The sequence below is a fragment of the Glycine max genome, chromosome 13 (genome assembly GCF_000004515.6).
Source record: "Glycine max cultivar Williams 82 chromosome 13, Glycine_max_v4.0, whole genome shotgun sequence".
In the NCBI taxonomy this organism is placed as follows: domain Eukaryota; kingdom Viridiplantae; phylum Streptophyta; class Magnoliopsida; order Fabales; family Fabaceae; genus Glycine; species Glycine max.
Window position 1 is genome coordinate 7,139,623 of NC_038249.2, and position 15,959 is coordinate 7,155,581.

The following is a 15,959-nucleotide window of genomic DNA, read 5'->3' on the forward strand; positions in this document are numbered from 1 at the left end:
GATAAATATAAATTAAAGAACAAATATTCACAGAAACAATCAAAGAATAACAAATAAAGATTAGACACCTAAAAATGAGCTAACTTCCCAAATAAAAAGAAGTTCCTTGGCAACGACACCAAAAACTTGTTCGCAACCGGCAAGTAAACCGGATCGTACAAGTAGTATAAAACGGTAAGAGTATTGAACTCTCGGGGAACTTGTGTTATCTGGCAAACTATTTCGATAAATAGGCGTCTGGTATGAAAATATGACTATGGTTATGAACAGGTATTTAAACTATCTAGGCAAAAAGAAAGAAAATCACGCAAGAGAAATACTGTGTAAAAAAAAAGTAGAGAATGCGTTGGTCTTCCTCATAGGTTCCTGATGCTAAAAAGGATGTTCTCTATCTAACAATGCTCATGCGTTCCTATGTTGTCTCCTGGACTGCTAGACCCCGATTCCTCATGATAGCCTAGCCTAGTTCTTATCAAGCCTAGTCCATAGATTCCTCTTGTAAGACTAAACTCAACCAAGACCGCATTAAGACACACATACATAACTAAGTTCTTGTACCCCGATCCCTCATGATAGCACAACAACTTAGTCTCACACTGTCAAGGACTTTAGAATCAGACCAGTTCCCATTGTTGAATGACCCTAACAAAGCATGCATCTACGTGATCAAGGTAAAAGCACACTGGAATGAAAAGCAGATAGCACAGAGAACACACTAAACATCATCACATAGATAGCAATATATTTACAACAGGTACCTATAGGGAAGATCCAATAGAGGATTTAGCTTTCCAAAGTCCAGAAACCTCCTTTACAACAAAGAGAAGAGCAAGATGAAAGACTGCAAAAACACAAGTGGTGAGGATGTCTCCTTCACCTCTAGGATCTCACAATCACTCACAAACTCATCTCAAGCTCTCAGGATGACTTCCACTTCGAACTCGCACCTCCGCAGATCTTCACACAACAAAATCTCTCAGAACTCTTTGGAACTTGGACCTTTCTCTCTCTAGAACTTCCTAAACATGCAAAATCTTCAAGCCAAGGCTAGACTCTCGTGCATGCAGAGGCTTCTACATGAAAAATGCCAAACTCCCTTTGCAAATCTAATTTCAGGCTTAAATAGGGGGCCTTGTTCATGCTCGCGCGCATAAGTGGATTTTGGCTTAGCGCGCTATTTTCGCTTAGCGAATGAGCTGAAGCAGTGCGCTTGATGACCTAGAGCGGTGCACTTAGCGAACTTGACAGCTCATCTTCTTCTGGATTCTTCCTCATGCTTAGCCACTGAATGTCGCTCTTAGTGAATGCTCGCTAAGCCTGCAAATTGGCTTAGCGAGAAGGTGAAAACAACACTTTTGCCAATTTGCCTAATTAACCTGAAATTGAGAGAAATTGATTTTTAAACACACAAAACAAAAGTATAAATTATCTATTACCTATCTTTAACAAAAAGTACTTTTAGTATTACAAAACAATCATAAATTGGGAAAGTTTGATAAAAAATACACAGGTTTTATACACAAAAGTTAGTCGTATTCATCGACTAACACCTCATCCTATTCTTTTTTGCAAATCTCTTCGTGGACTCTCTCAGAGTGTATGTTCTGTTTGATTTAGTCACTTGACCATTTTGGAGTGACGACAATGGAGCTGTTTGACATTTAATCAATCAACTGAAATATTGATCTTGGGGTTTTCCCCTTTCTTTTTTAAAAGCTTCGATTTATTCTCCATAGCAAGAAAATATATGGCTTTGGGACCAATCGCATGCACCGTTGAAGGATGGCAATGGATCGCTGTGAAACATTTTTTATTTAAGGCCATAAAGTAATGCCAAGGGTCTGTTGATCCCACTGAAACTTGATGGCATGGGTTAATCTTGAAAGAATTTATACAGTGAAGGCTGCCCTGGGATTTGAAAGGAATCCTAAGGAGTCGACATCAGATGTACCCTATTGTCACAATTTTCTTTGTGCATTTTCCATGAGTTCCTGGTCAAATGAGCTTTTTTTTTCTCAAATGTGCAATTGCGAACCTCAAGGGTTTCTCTTTTTTTGTTATATATATATATATATATATATATATATATATATATATTTAACAATCACAAGCGTGCACGGGTTTCATTCCAGAATCCCAACTTAAAATCAAATTAGTCATTCCTTGACCCACATGGGCTTTATTGGGCTTGTAACATGGTCAGAGGTAAGAGGGCTATGAAAGAAAGGATTAGACAGGCGCAAAGAGTGTTTGAGGGTTATATTGTGTAAGAACTTTGAGAGTGTTGCTCGTACTTTGTTCATTTCAACTTTTGAGTTGGGCCCTACTTCTTTTGTCTCATATTTCACTTTTGTGCCTTTCTTGTAGAATTTGAAGATCTTTTGTCTCTCTTTTTTCGCCCGCCTTCAGCGGATTTTGTGTCTTTTATTTTTATTTTTATTTTTTCCCAACTTCAAGTATGCATTATTTGCATCGCTCTCCTCATCGGTTTAGCGATGGTTCTTACTCAAGGTTTCTATTTTTGCTTTTGCTGTTTTTTGTTTGTTTTTAGAAAACAAATATGCTTTGGCTCTGAGGGGGTAGCAAAGGATAAACTAGTGTTTGGGATATTGAAACATGGCCATGTGTCATTTCAAATCCTGACTTAGATCCTTTTGTGGTTTGGATTTTGGTACAAAACCTTAATAACACACCCCTAATTGTTTTTTTGTTTGTTTTTCTCTTTTTTTTTATTATATTATTTTTTTCAACCCTAATTTTTGCTTAGGCCACCCTTCCGGGTTTTCGACCTACCGGTTGAGAAATTCTTGTCTGCCCCTAGGTTCGCTTGTGGCTCATGCATGGTGCCTCATATTGCCTTAGTGTAGGGCTCTGAGGTATCTATTCATGCCTTTTGCTATGACCTTGTAGTAGGGAAAAATGAAAGAAATCATGCAGGTTCTCAAAAATGAATTTTCAAGGACGAGAAACATTTAAAGGATTTTCAATTGATAGATTAAGTCGAACGACTCGTGTTTTTGATAACTCACTTTTCTCCCAAAATGACAAAATTTAAGGAATGATAAAATGAGGTCACATGAATGTTTGTACTTCTTAATTTGAAATATAGTCAATCAAACATTTTTTTTTGTTTTGAATTTTTTTGCTTTGAACTTTACTCATCGTTTTACGGCTCCCTCACCCAACATGGAGAACGAGAAGCTTCTGATTGAACAGACTTGAAGATCAACTCAAGAGCGCAAGTCACTTGCACAAACAAACCAATGACATATATTCACATTCCAGTGGAAGTTAAATAAGCAAAAATGTAATTGTGAGAGAATGAGATAAGGACATCAAATTTATCCATATTATTAGCATTGCAACTATTGTTTATAGTAATGGCATAAACTTGAAAATCCTAATGAGTCATTGGAGACATCTAACAACAACCTTCAAAATTGCCTCATGTATAGTGTCGCTTGCTAACGCCAGAATTCACAAGCGATTCTCTTCAAACTTCAGCCAGCCTGCATCAATTAGACCTTGCACCTTATGTTTAAGGGTCCTACAATGCTCAATGGAATACCCCAGGACTCCTCCATGGTAAGCACACGTTGCATTCGAGTCGTATCCTTGAAAAAATGGAGGTTGAGGAACCTTGGCTGTGGTTATGGCCACCATTGCATTCTTGAGTAGATATGGGAGGAAGCTATCATATGACACCGGAATTGGGGTGAATTCGACAAAATTCCTTCCTCACTTGGTGTTTTGGTTTGTGTTAAGGGTGGTGTTTGGCATTGGATGATTTAGGGGTGGCCTTTGTGGCTGATTTAGGGTTCTTGGTTGATAGGATAGTGGGTAATAAGAAGGGCTGATATTGGCAGAGTATTGATGTTGTGGAGCTGGTGGGAAATTTGGCCATGTAAGAATGGCAGCCACAACATGGGTTCCTTCCTCCTTCTCATCCTCTCTAGTTGCCCCAGGCTTTGTCAAAGCAGGATGATCAAATTTGCCTCTTTTTAGGCCCACTTCGATCCTTTCACCAACAAAAACTAAATCCACAAAGCTTGAAGGTGTGTAACCCACCATTTTCTCATAGTAGAACACCGATAGCGTGTCTACTATCATTGTTATCATCTCCCTTTCTGCCACTGGAGGCACCACTTGAGCTGCCATATCCCTCCACCTTTGGGCATATCCTTTGAAAGATTTGTGCTCCTTTTTGCATATGTTTTGTAGCTGCATTCTATCTGGAGCCATTCTCTCAAACGCTTGGAAACCTTAACAAAGCAAATATAGGAAAAACTTGAGGAATCTTAGGGAACTACTAGAGACACCACTATCACTATCAGACTATACACGTGAGCCCACTTAGAGGTAAGGAATGGGTTTATTGAAATTGGGGATAGAATGAACATGTGTGGGGATCCTTAGGGGATCAAATTGGGATTTATTTTTCGATGTTTATTGAATTATAATTTTCCCTTTATGACTATAAATACGATATTGTTGTGTTTGACAGACCAATTGATGTCCTGATGCAAATTGGTTGATAAAATTAAGTGCTCTTAGTGTTTTCGTGTTTTTAACCTGGGATTTTGATTCATTGATTTTGATATGATTGTGTGAAATTGTATGAGGGGTTTTACACCCCATGTTGTGAGAAGCATTTTTGTATAAATTGTTTGTACTTTGGACAAGATTTACTAGATTGGCATGATAAATTGTTATATTGAGAATATGAAATTGTGATTAAAATTGTGCCTAAGTGATAAATTGAATATTTGATGAAATTGTGAGATAAGATGTTGCTTTAAGATTATGAGATTGTTATTGGGATTAAGTATAAGTGCAAAGTTGAACATGTGTTGATTTGTGAGATACGCGTAAACATGTGATGGTGGATTGTGACATTGTGATATGTTAAAATTGTGGACATTTTGGTTGTGAATAAGTGTGTGGTTAACACTTGATGTAGCCAAACTCAGCCGAGTATTCAAACCATCTTTCGTCTTGCCTTGAATGTTAAGGAGCATCCCAATGACACTATGACAAACATTTTTCTCTACATGCATAACATCAATACAATGTCTAACATCTAGATCGGACCAATACGCAAGATCAAACAAAATTGACCTTTTCTTCCATATGCAAGTCTTACTTTTTTCCTTCTTTTGGGTCTTTCCAAATATAGTATTCAAGTCTTGAACCCATTGAAAGACCCAGTGACCAGTTAACAGTATCGGTGCACTTTCATGCACTTGACTTCCATTAAATTCTTTTTTCAATCTCCGGAAAGGGTGATAAGGTTTCAAAAAATGTCGATGCCTAGTGTATACTATTTTTCTACCATGTTTTAGTTGTATGTAGCTTGTGTCTTCTTCACAGATGGGGCATACATGATACCCTTAACACTGTACCCGCTCAAATTCCCATATGCTGAAAAGTCATTAATGGTATAAAAAAGCATTGCACGCAAAGCAAAAGTCTCATTTTGAAACCCTTCAAACACTGAAACCCCCTTGTCCCACAACTTTGTCAAGTCTTCAATCAAGGGACTGAGATAAACATTGATGTCATATTCTAGTTGTCTTGGGCCCGATATCATCATTCACAACATCATGTGTTTTTTCTTCATGCACAACCAAGGAGGCAAGTTTTAAATTACTAGCAAAACTGGCCACGAATTATGTTGAGTGATTAAATTGCCATATGGATTCATTCCATTAGTGGCAAGTCTAAGCCTCAGATTTCTTGCCTCTTTGCAGAAATCTGGATACAAATGATCAATCTTCTTCCACTAGGAGGAATTAGCCAGATGACAGAGCATTCCATCACAGTTTCTCCCATTTGCATGTCATGTAAGGTCTTTTGTGTAGTCTCTATTAGCAAACAAACACTTAAACCTTGGAATGTTTGGAAAATACCACAACACCTTCGTTGGGGGGGGGGGGGGGCTTCTTTGAGTTTTCATCACTACTACACTCATCATCATCCTTCACATTGTACCGTGATACCCCACACCAAGGTATTTGTTCATTTGTTCAAACTCACGTCTGTATAATATGCAATCATTAGGGCAAGCATGAATCTTCTAATACTTCATACCCATCGGACATAGTAAATTCTTGGCCTGATAGTATGTTTTTGGCAACGTGTTTTCCTTTGGAAGCATATTGTGCACTACTTGAAGCAATGAACTAAAGCTTTTGTCACTCCACCCATATCTGGCCATGACATTAACCGGACTTAACACCACTAACAACAATGTCAAGGAATTGTTGTAGCCCAGATACAAAGGCTTCTTTGAATCAATTTTCAATGTATCATACATAGGGGCATATGCTTGCTGAAAAGACTCTTGTCCAAGATCACGAATCATATCCTCTAAGCGATGTCCCATTTCTACATCAAATGGTTTAGATTGGGACCCCCTCTACATGTCTATCAACTGACAATGTCATATCCACGCTGTATAATTCTTCTTAATCCCATTACACAACATATGCTCCCGTATGTTGTCGAGTATTTGTTGTCTCTTGTTCAAACAATTTATACAAGGACAAAAAAATTTTCCATCCCCATTCGGTTGACTTCTTTCCGAAGCAAATTGCAAGAATTGTTCCACACCTTCCTCATACGCAGGGCTCATGCGACTTTCATTCATCCATCTAAATAACTCTGTGATACTCCCGAAGTTATTCAATGCATGAAAATCTCACTTTTTCATTAAAGGTGTGGCCCTATCCCATTCAAGAAATTTTTTTATGGTAGATTCATACATCAAGGTTAAGTCTCTTTTGTTAAATTTGACGAAATTTTAGCAGCATTTTGCATCGATCTCCAAGTACATGACATGAAAGCGGTGAGATTTATTCCTCAACAATCAAGTATGCACTCAGAGAACAACTAGAAATGCATTGTACTGAAATTTCATCAAATTCAACAAAATAATCTTAACCGTAACACATGAATCAACCATAAAAATATGACTCTTCCCAAACTGTCCAAACGGACAATTCAAGATTCATCATAATGATTAATGCAAACTATCCGCAAGAATCATTGTATCCAATCTCAAATGGGAATCTAAGGTTCACTCATTATGAACCTAACTTGTATAGCATATATCAATTCTCATTAATCACAATGAACAAGTAATAAAAACATTGGTAATAGACAACAACATCTACTATTAGAAAATACACTTTCAACATCGGTTATTTAGAACATTCTACATTGGTTCTAAAACTGATGTTGAAAGTGTCGATGTTGAATGTATCAATGTTAACATCGGTTACCGATGTTAACATATATATGAAAACATCGGTTCTCTAAATACCCGATGTTAAACACAATGAACAACAGCAAAAAAAGTGTACGCAAGATGAACGTTGACATCGGTTTTGCAATAAAACCGATGTTAATATGTTATATTAACATCGATTTTCTAGAAAAACCAATGTTAATTTAATATATTAACATCGGTTTCCTACGATAACCGATGTTAATATATTCCTTTAACATCGGTTTTTCTAGAAAACCGATGTCAACGTTGATGATGCATACACTTATTGGGTGTAGTTCTTTGTGTATAACATCGGTTATGTTTAGATAACCGATGTTAATATTCAAATGTTCACATCGGTTATTTATAACTAACCGATGTTAATGTACAAGAGTTGACATCGGTTATCTACAGATGACCGATGTTAAAATACAGACGCTGACATCGGTTATACACAAATAACCGATGTTAATATACAAACGTTAACATCGATTGTCTATTACAACCGATGTTAAGGTTCATGTCGACATCGGTTTTTGTAAATAACCGATGTTGTTTATCATATTAACATCGGTTTTCGTTAATAAATGATGTTGTTTTCAAGTATTTTTTTATATATACTTTCTGTTTTTATAGTAAACCCAAAATTGTACCTATCAAATGCAATTTCAAGCCCAATTCATAGCAAATAAACATTTTATTCTGCTTTCAAGCAATTTTAATGATAATAAACATCAAATAATTGATTTATCATAAAGAACAATCATCAAATGAATTCAATGTTCATATTACATAGAAAATGTCAAAAATGTTAAACCAAAGTAAACTAAGGAAAAAACCACTGTCCCTAAATCCTAGGTCTGATCTCTAACTCGGAGATAAAACTGTGCCCACTGGATCCGCAATGCCTATAATCTCTCTGGCTCCAATGGTCTAGGATCGTTAAAATACTACATGATGAAATAAATCATAATAAGTTAATAATGTAATAGAAATTATAAATAAATCGATTTTGTTTGAAATAAACTTACCGCTTCCCAATTATTCCTAAAAGTTCCTAAAATGATGGTGGACATCTAGTGCATCACATAGTAGCCGCACTCAGTACTTCGTTTTTGTCTATTACACTAAATACATAATGAAATTTGGATATTAATTAAACAACTAGTGTACAGACACATAAAGAAATATATATAAGTGGAAGGACCTTGACGACAATCCACCTAGCAGAAGCCTTTGATTTAGGCTGTGGAGCATCATCAAGACCTTTTAAAGCACTGTTCCAGATGAGCAATAATTAAAAATTGGTGTTATACGTTGAGGTATTACAATGCAAATGTATTGAAAAGAACACTAACCTATTAATAATCCCCTTAAGGTAGTTATCTGGCCTGTTATGCAATGAACAAAACCAGACAACTAGGTGTTCCTTGGGCAGGATGACCACCATCTGCCAGTGTCCGTTGTAGTGGAACCTAAAATGGGTTAGTACATTAGTAAACATTAATTAAATTTAGTTATTCTGTGACTTACCCATTTAGGTAGGCTCCAAGATAGACATCGCGTTGTGAACTCTGCATCCAACTCTTTATGTAACTTTCATACTCAAATTGCGATTGACCAGACCTCTAAATGGACTGTGGCTCGAGGAATCCATAGATATCAGAATTCCCCACTCGCATACATGTTTCAGTGAGATACCTGTTTATGTTAAGTCAAATTTAAATATTTATGAATTGAAAGCAATAACTTAGGTAATTAAAAGTAATATATAATGGCTTACAGAATCCACAACTGTAACACTGATATGCTGAGACATTGACCACCGTGTGCGATTTCAGAGAGGTCTTCGTGCTTTATGTAGAGGGGGAAATCTGGATTAAAGACCCCGAACACGGTGGCATCCAATCTAACCTGATAAGGCCTCAAGAAAAGCTCTGGGAAGGTCAATGTCATCAGATAAAGTGGATCATCGACCTCCGGATCGGGCTTCGGAGGTGGTTTTGCCGGAGACACAGTTACCTGTTCATGAAACAAAGTTAAATAGGCTTATTTGAGGCACACTTAATGAATTAATTTAAAAAGAAGAAACATATAGTAAGGACAATAAGTACCTGTTGTGATAAAGACTTGACCAGATGTGTCGGCTAAGCAAGGAAGGTGTGAAGTTCCTGCCCCACTAAGGAAACCTCATCAGTGGGTATAGGAACTGGAGCATCTGCATCTGTAACCTCCACCACACTCACCTTTACATGGCCAGGCAACAAAGGAGTGTTATGAACAACAGTGGATCCCTCATAAACTCTCCCCACGGCAACCAGGTGGGCAGGATCTGCTTCTATGTACAAGCTGCACCTGTCAGAGTCACCCATCTCGGGATCATTTCCTGAGGGATCAACACAACTCCCCTTTGTGCTCACTCGAGGACCGGAGGGATCAACCAGAGGCTCAGGAGGCACTACAAGTCCCTGAGATTGCATCTGCAACTGAAGCTGGGACTGCATGTGGCTGAAGGATGCCATGACCTGCCTCGTTACTTTCTCTGTGATGGACTCCTCTAGTTGGTCCTTGATCTGCTGGGTCAGCTGCTGCAATTCGTTAGGAGGCAGGGAGGAAGCGTTGTGGGACGTCCGTGGAGCCGATCCAAAGTATTGCTTGATTGTGACACCGGCTCCAGCAGCACGGACACGTCCAGGGTGCTCTGGACGTCCAATAACAGCGGCGAGAAAATCCTGACGTCCATGGGGGACGAACGATCCCTGTGTGGCCTACTCCTCAAACGAATCCTGCACAGAAAACACACAGTGGTACATGGCATTCTCAAAATATTGAAATATAATAGTAATGGTTAGTTGAAAATGACTTACAATCTTCTCAGTGATTTCCTTTGCGGCCTCAGTCGTCATCTCCCCTATCTTCTTCGTGCGGGCCATCTTCCACTTCACGTGGCGTCTGACCGGGGATGGAGGGTCGATGACGCCATCAATGCTTCCAGACTGTGCAGCTTCCTCCAGCTTCTTCTTCGTCTTCTCAGCCAGGAGCTTCTGCTCCAAATAATCATAACCCCCACGAGACAAAACGTGGGGGGCAGTATTCTGCTTCTGGATGGTCTGTGCCTTCTTGCGCACATCCTGAAAAAATTAAACAATAATGTTTGAAATGGGTAGAATGAAGTATAACAACATCATGTTTAATATGAAAAAAAAACTTAAATGGCAAGGAACATACCTCCCAAGAAGGGTCTCTCGAGTCTAGCAAAACTGGGCCCACTTTTCCTTGCTGATGCCGTATTTCTCATAGACAGTGTCCTCGACACCATCCTGATCGGCTGCAAGGGCCCATTTCCTTGTGAGGTTAGATTTAAACTGCCTCCATCTCTCCCCCACGGTCTGTAGTAACTTCCTTTTCGTCCTACTGTCAGAAGCCTCTGGGATATCAAATTCCGCCTGACAACATCAAATAAAGTTTATTGTTACAATAATGTATTTTTTGGCTATTAATTAAACAAAATCAAATAACAAAATAAAAATACCTGAATATCCTCCCAAATCAGGTCCTTATGAGCAGTAGGGACCTCCATCTAGTGCTGCTAGCAAAGGATTTACGGGCTTTTAATACAGCGCTGCTAGCAAAGTGGAAGTGGGAGCTGTTTCAACAACATGGGGACCTGTGGAGCAGAATTCTTATATCTAAGTATGGAGGGTGGAGAGCCCTGGATGACACAATGAGGAGAAGCCATTTATCTTCTTGGTGGAAGGGTCTGCTGCAGTTAAATCATTAGCAGCACGCAACAGTATTTAAAAATCAGACAGGAGGGTGGGGAGTGGTCATAAATTCAGATTCTGGGAAGATTCTTGGGTAGGTGCAGGAGTCTCACTAATGCCAAAGTATCCTAGATTATACAACATCTCCAACCAGCAACACCAACTTATCAACAGTGTGGGGAGCCAAAAAGATGCAGGGTGGGAATGGAGCTTTAGTTGGAGGAGATCTTTATTTGAAAATGAAATTCGGATGGCGGCTAAATTTCTAGAGGAGCTGGCTCAGGTAAAAATTCAACAAAAAAGACCAAATTCATGGGTTTGGAAGGCTGACCCGAGTGGGAATTATTCTACAAAATCAGAATATCGATTATTGATGGAAGTGACAACGGGGGCTGAAGAAGATAGGAATCTCGTGGAGTTATGGAATCTTAAAATTCCTCTTAAGCAAACAGTGTTCGCATGGAGGCTCATTAAAGATCAATTGCCAACTTGGACAAACTTAAGGACCAGACAAGTGGAGTTGAATGATTCTAGGTGCCCATTGTGCAACAGCCTGGATGAAGATGTAACACACCTATTTTTCTATTGCACCAAGACCCTACCTCTGTGGTGGGAATCTCAGTCATGGATAAATTCATCTGGTGTATTTCCTCATATCCCAAATATAATTTTTTGCAACATGAAAACTGGTCTGCTGTGGGAGTTAGAGCTAGAAGATGGAAATGCTGGTGGGTAGCACTAACATGGACAATTTGGAAGCACCGAAACAGGGTAGTCTTTGATAATCAGTCTTTTTATGGAAGTACAGTCATGGATGATGCACTATTTCTGCTATGGTCTTGCTCAAGGTTATGGAGAAGGGTTTCACTATGCACTTCTGCTATTGGTCTTCCCATCTCAAAGCAGTCTTCTAGAAGTAGGGAGTGTTCATGAATGTAACAGTTTAAACTAGATTTGCAGGGCATGTGTACTTCCTCTATGGGTTCAGCCAGATCCTTAGTATTTTGAATCTGCTGTATACCCATCCTATATTGTACCATAGTACCTCTAGTACTCATATATAATATATCATTATTTTTGCTGAGCAAAAAAAAAGATTTTAGGAGGACAAATGGCTTGGAGAGAACATACCTTTAAAGGAAAAATTCCCTACGCTATATCAAATCTCTAACCAACAACAACAACCTATCAACCTCTTGGGAAGTCATAAGGAGGAAGGGTGGAAATGGAACTTTAAATGGAGGAGAAACTTATTTGATAATGAAGCTACAATGGCTGCTGAATTCCTAGAGGAAACAGTAGGGCTAGCAGTACAGCAACAAGGAGTAGACTCATGGGTTTGGAAGCAAGACTCGAGTGGAATCTATTCGACCAAAACTGCATATAAGTTTTTGCTGGGGGAAATAAGGGGGGAATCAGAGGATGGGAGTTTCTCGCTTCTGTGGAAACTTAAAATACCACCTAAGGCAAAGGTATTTACATGGAGGCTCATCAAAGACCATTTACCAACGAAGATGAATTTAAGAGGAAGACAAGTGGAGATAGATGATCCATTATGCCCGTTCTGTAAAAATTTGGATAAAGATGCAACACACCTTTTCTTCAACTGCAGCAAGGTACTTTCCTTGTGGTGGGAGACAGTCTCATGGGTCAAATCAGTGGGTGGTTTCCCCAAAGAACCAAAAGACCACTTCATGCATCATAGCAGATCGAATGCTACATGAACAAGGCTTTTTGTATCACTGGAGGGTAGATTTTTATTGGGGCTTTACCAGATGTATTAGCTATAATATGGTTCCTAATTAAACTGTATTAGTTTTTTCTAAGGAACCATATCTATGGGATCCTATCTATGTACAAAGTACCTCTGGTACTTCATCACTATTTACAAAATTAAATATTTATATATTTTTCCCGACAAAAAAAAACCATGCAGATGATAGCAACACACTAACAGCAGTACCAGATATCACACAGATAACAGCATCAGACAATAATTCCAACCAAGAAGAAATCATGACTACAAATAGTAGAGGCAATGACAGACCAAAACGCAACACACACAGGCCCAAGTACCTCAATGACTTCGTATAAGGACTAGGGGAGCTACAAGCCCGATAGCAGATTCTAGAATTCCTTCTACTTCGCGCTTAAAGCTTTTTCCACGTTTTACTTGATACCTGTGTGGTTATGCAATTTCAAAATTCTGTTATAACAACTTAGCAAAATATCTTGTATGAAATGGCTATAAAAAGGGGTAATGATGAAATAAAAAGATATGAGAATTATTCCCTGCAATTTAGCTTTTCTTTTATTCTAGTTAGCTATCAACTGTTCCGACCTTAGCTTTTCTTTTATTCTAGTTATCTATCAATAGACTAATAGGAAAGAACAAAATACTAAACATTTATTTAATTAAATCTAATAAAAAATTTACTTCAATCACATTATTTAACAAAATACTTGCAAGGTCTGTAACTTCATGAACTAAAGAGCAAATACAAACGAACAAAATACAAATACATCCAGCAACATCAAATGACTCAAATCCATTACTTCAAAATACAAATACCCAAAGGAACTGCAACACAACATATTTTAATTATTAGCAACAAGCATATTCTCATCTTGGTAAGAACCACAAATAGACATGCATATACTCACCGATTGTCAATTGTCGTCAGTGTCGGAGATATTCCTAATCAACACTCATCACTTAGCAGCACACAGAACATAAGCAACAACGAACCTTGACAGCGACTAAAGAAGACGAACAAATCACCTGAGCAACAAAGTAGACATCATATATACAAAGTTAACCAATTGGTTTCAAAACATGACAACAGAGACATACCTTCGATGGCTTCCCTGGGAGTCTTAAAGCCAACCACAAGTGACTTCCTTTTCTAGTTTTCTTCGAGCTACGAAAGTGAGTAAATGTTAAAACGAGGAACGCCTAATGTAAAAATGAAAGGACGTACCTCAATCGATAAGTGCCAGACACGAACTCCACAAAGACAAACTCCACAATGTTGTTGCAGTCACGGAAGCGCAGCCTAGTTTGCGACAAAGACGAACTCAAGCAGAAGGAGAAAGAAGAAGAATGCCCTGGGAGTCTTAAGGCGAACCACAATGGACTTCCAAAATCGATTCCCACCCTTTTCGGGACTCTTTCCTTTCCTAGTTTTCTTCGACCTGCGAAAGTGAGCAAATGTTAAAACGACGAACGCCTAATGTTAAAACGAAAGGACGTACCTCAATCGATAAGTGGCAGAGACGAACTCCACAAACACGATCTCCACAATGTGGTTGCAATCACGAAAGCGCAAGCCAGTTTGCGACAAAGATGAACTCAGGCAAAAGGAGAAAGAAGAAGAACGATAGAGTTCAAGCGTGCGGGTTGTGCAATTTCAGATTTTTAATATATAATGATAACAACATCAGCTTTTTAAAAATAACCGATGTTAACATCAAGTAGGTAACATCGGTTTTCCTAAAACCGATGTTAACATCAACTCGATAACATCGGTTTTTCCAAAACCGATGTTAACAACGACATACTAACACCGGTTTTTCCAAAACCGATGTTAATTAATCCATAGTAACATCGGTTATTTAAATAATCGATGTTAATATCGAGTAGTTAACATAAGTTTCGGAAAAACCGATGTTAACTAAGTCTACTTATTTACAAAAATGCCATCGTGCTTTTGTTAACATCGGTTTTGTGAATAACCGATGTTAACCGTGCGATGTTAAATCTAAAAATTGTAGTAGTCATCAAAGGTTTACAAAATACATTTGTACCTCTGATGATGAGCAACACGGTAAAAAAAAAGCAACAATCCAATAAAGAACTCAATCACCACCTACATCAATCATCATTCCCAAATACATTAGATATAAAACTTCCCTGATGCAGCCAACACAGTCCAAAACCACCATGATCTAGAATCCCTGACTCTATATAAGTAAATAACATAATACCAAAGGCATAGAGCAACTAATTCTCTAGTTGAAGACATTAAGTTCTTTACTACCATTGAATTACAAGTTTCCAACAGCAAAAAATGGAGACAAGGAATTAAAGCAACCAAATTTGTTCAGCCATATTGCTAACATGTGACATACAAAAGTTGATTGTACCAATAATATAGAATTTGTAGTACAAAACACTAACATAGGCCTTAGAAGTGACAGGGAGTCACCTCCTTTGGACAAAATTCAAAAATTTAACACATAATGAATCAAACTTACCATCAATTGCAATAAAAAACTAGTGTCAACCTAGGATGGAGTGGGAATAACCAACTCACGGGACACAACTTAAATTGTTCCTACCTGAAGAAAAAAAAAACATATACATAAAAATGATGCATCACATTCTTCAACACTATTAATATATATAAAGTGGAAAAGAATTTGCTGAATGTGGGGTTTGTCAACAAGAAAAATGGAGAACAATTCAATCACAAGGAGGCCTCCAACCGGTCAACTAGATGTAAGAAAAAAAATCCTTTTATGCATTAAATCAATGAATGCTCTCTCTCTCTCTTTATTTTTCAATTATTATCTCCTGAAATATAACTAACTATATGTTAAGGAGCAGAGCATGTTGTTTGCAAGGAAGTGTGGGAACAAAATCGATGATTAAGGAGGTTCCAGTAGTGAAGACAAAAGCAGGGATACTAAAACCTATGGAAGTGGAACCCGCGACAATGTCTTTGATTGGAATTGTTTTTCATCTATAGCATGCATAAGTGAAGCAAGAGAAAGGAAAAGCAAGAGCAAAAGGAAAGAGATGTAAATAGATGGATACAGACAACTTTTTCAATAGATTGAAGCCTTTGATCAACTTTGGTGTCATGTAAATGGCGCAAGGAATAACCTGAGAAATAAAAAGAGTGAGTGAGGGGTTGTTAATG

The 15,959-nt window shown here is 38.1% G+C and overlaps 1 protein-coding gene across 1 annotated transcript; it reads left to right on the top strand.

The window, feature by feature from the left end:
• Window positions 1–11,149: 11,149 nt before the first annotated feature.
• On the top strand, window positions 11,150–11,770 carry LOC102665220 (uncharacterized). Its single transcript, XM_006595267.1, has one exon. The coding sequence runs from the start codon at window positions 11,150–11,152 to the stop codon at window positions 11,768–11,770; it is 621 nt and encodes a 206-aa protein (XP_006595330.1).
• The last annotated feature ends 4,189 nt before the right edge of the window (window positions 11,771–15,959 follow it).

Bases quoted from the DNA above. Each gene is read 5' to 3' on its own strand.
- LOC102665220 (XM_006595267.1), top strand. From the start codon at position 11,150: ATGCCAAAGTATCCTAGATTATACAACATCTCCAACCAGCAACACCAA.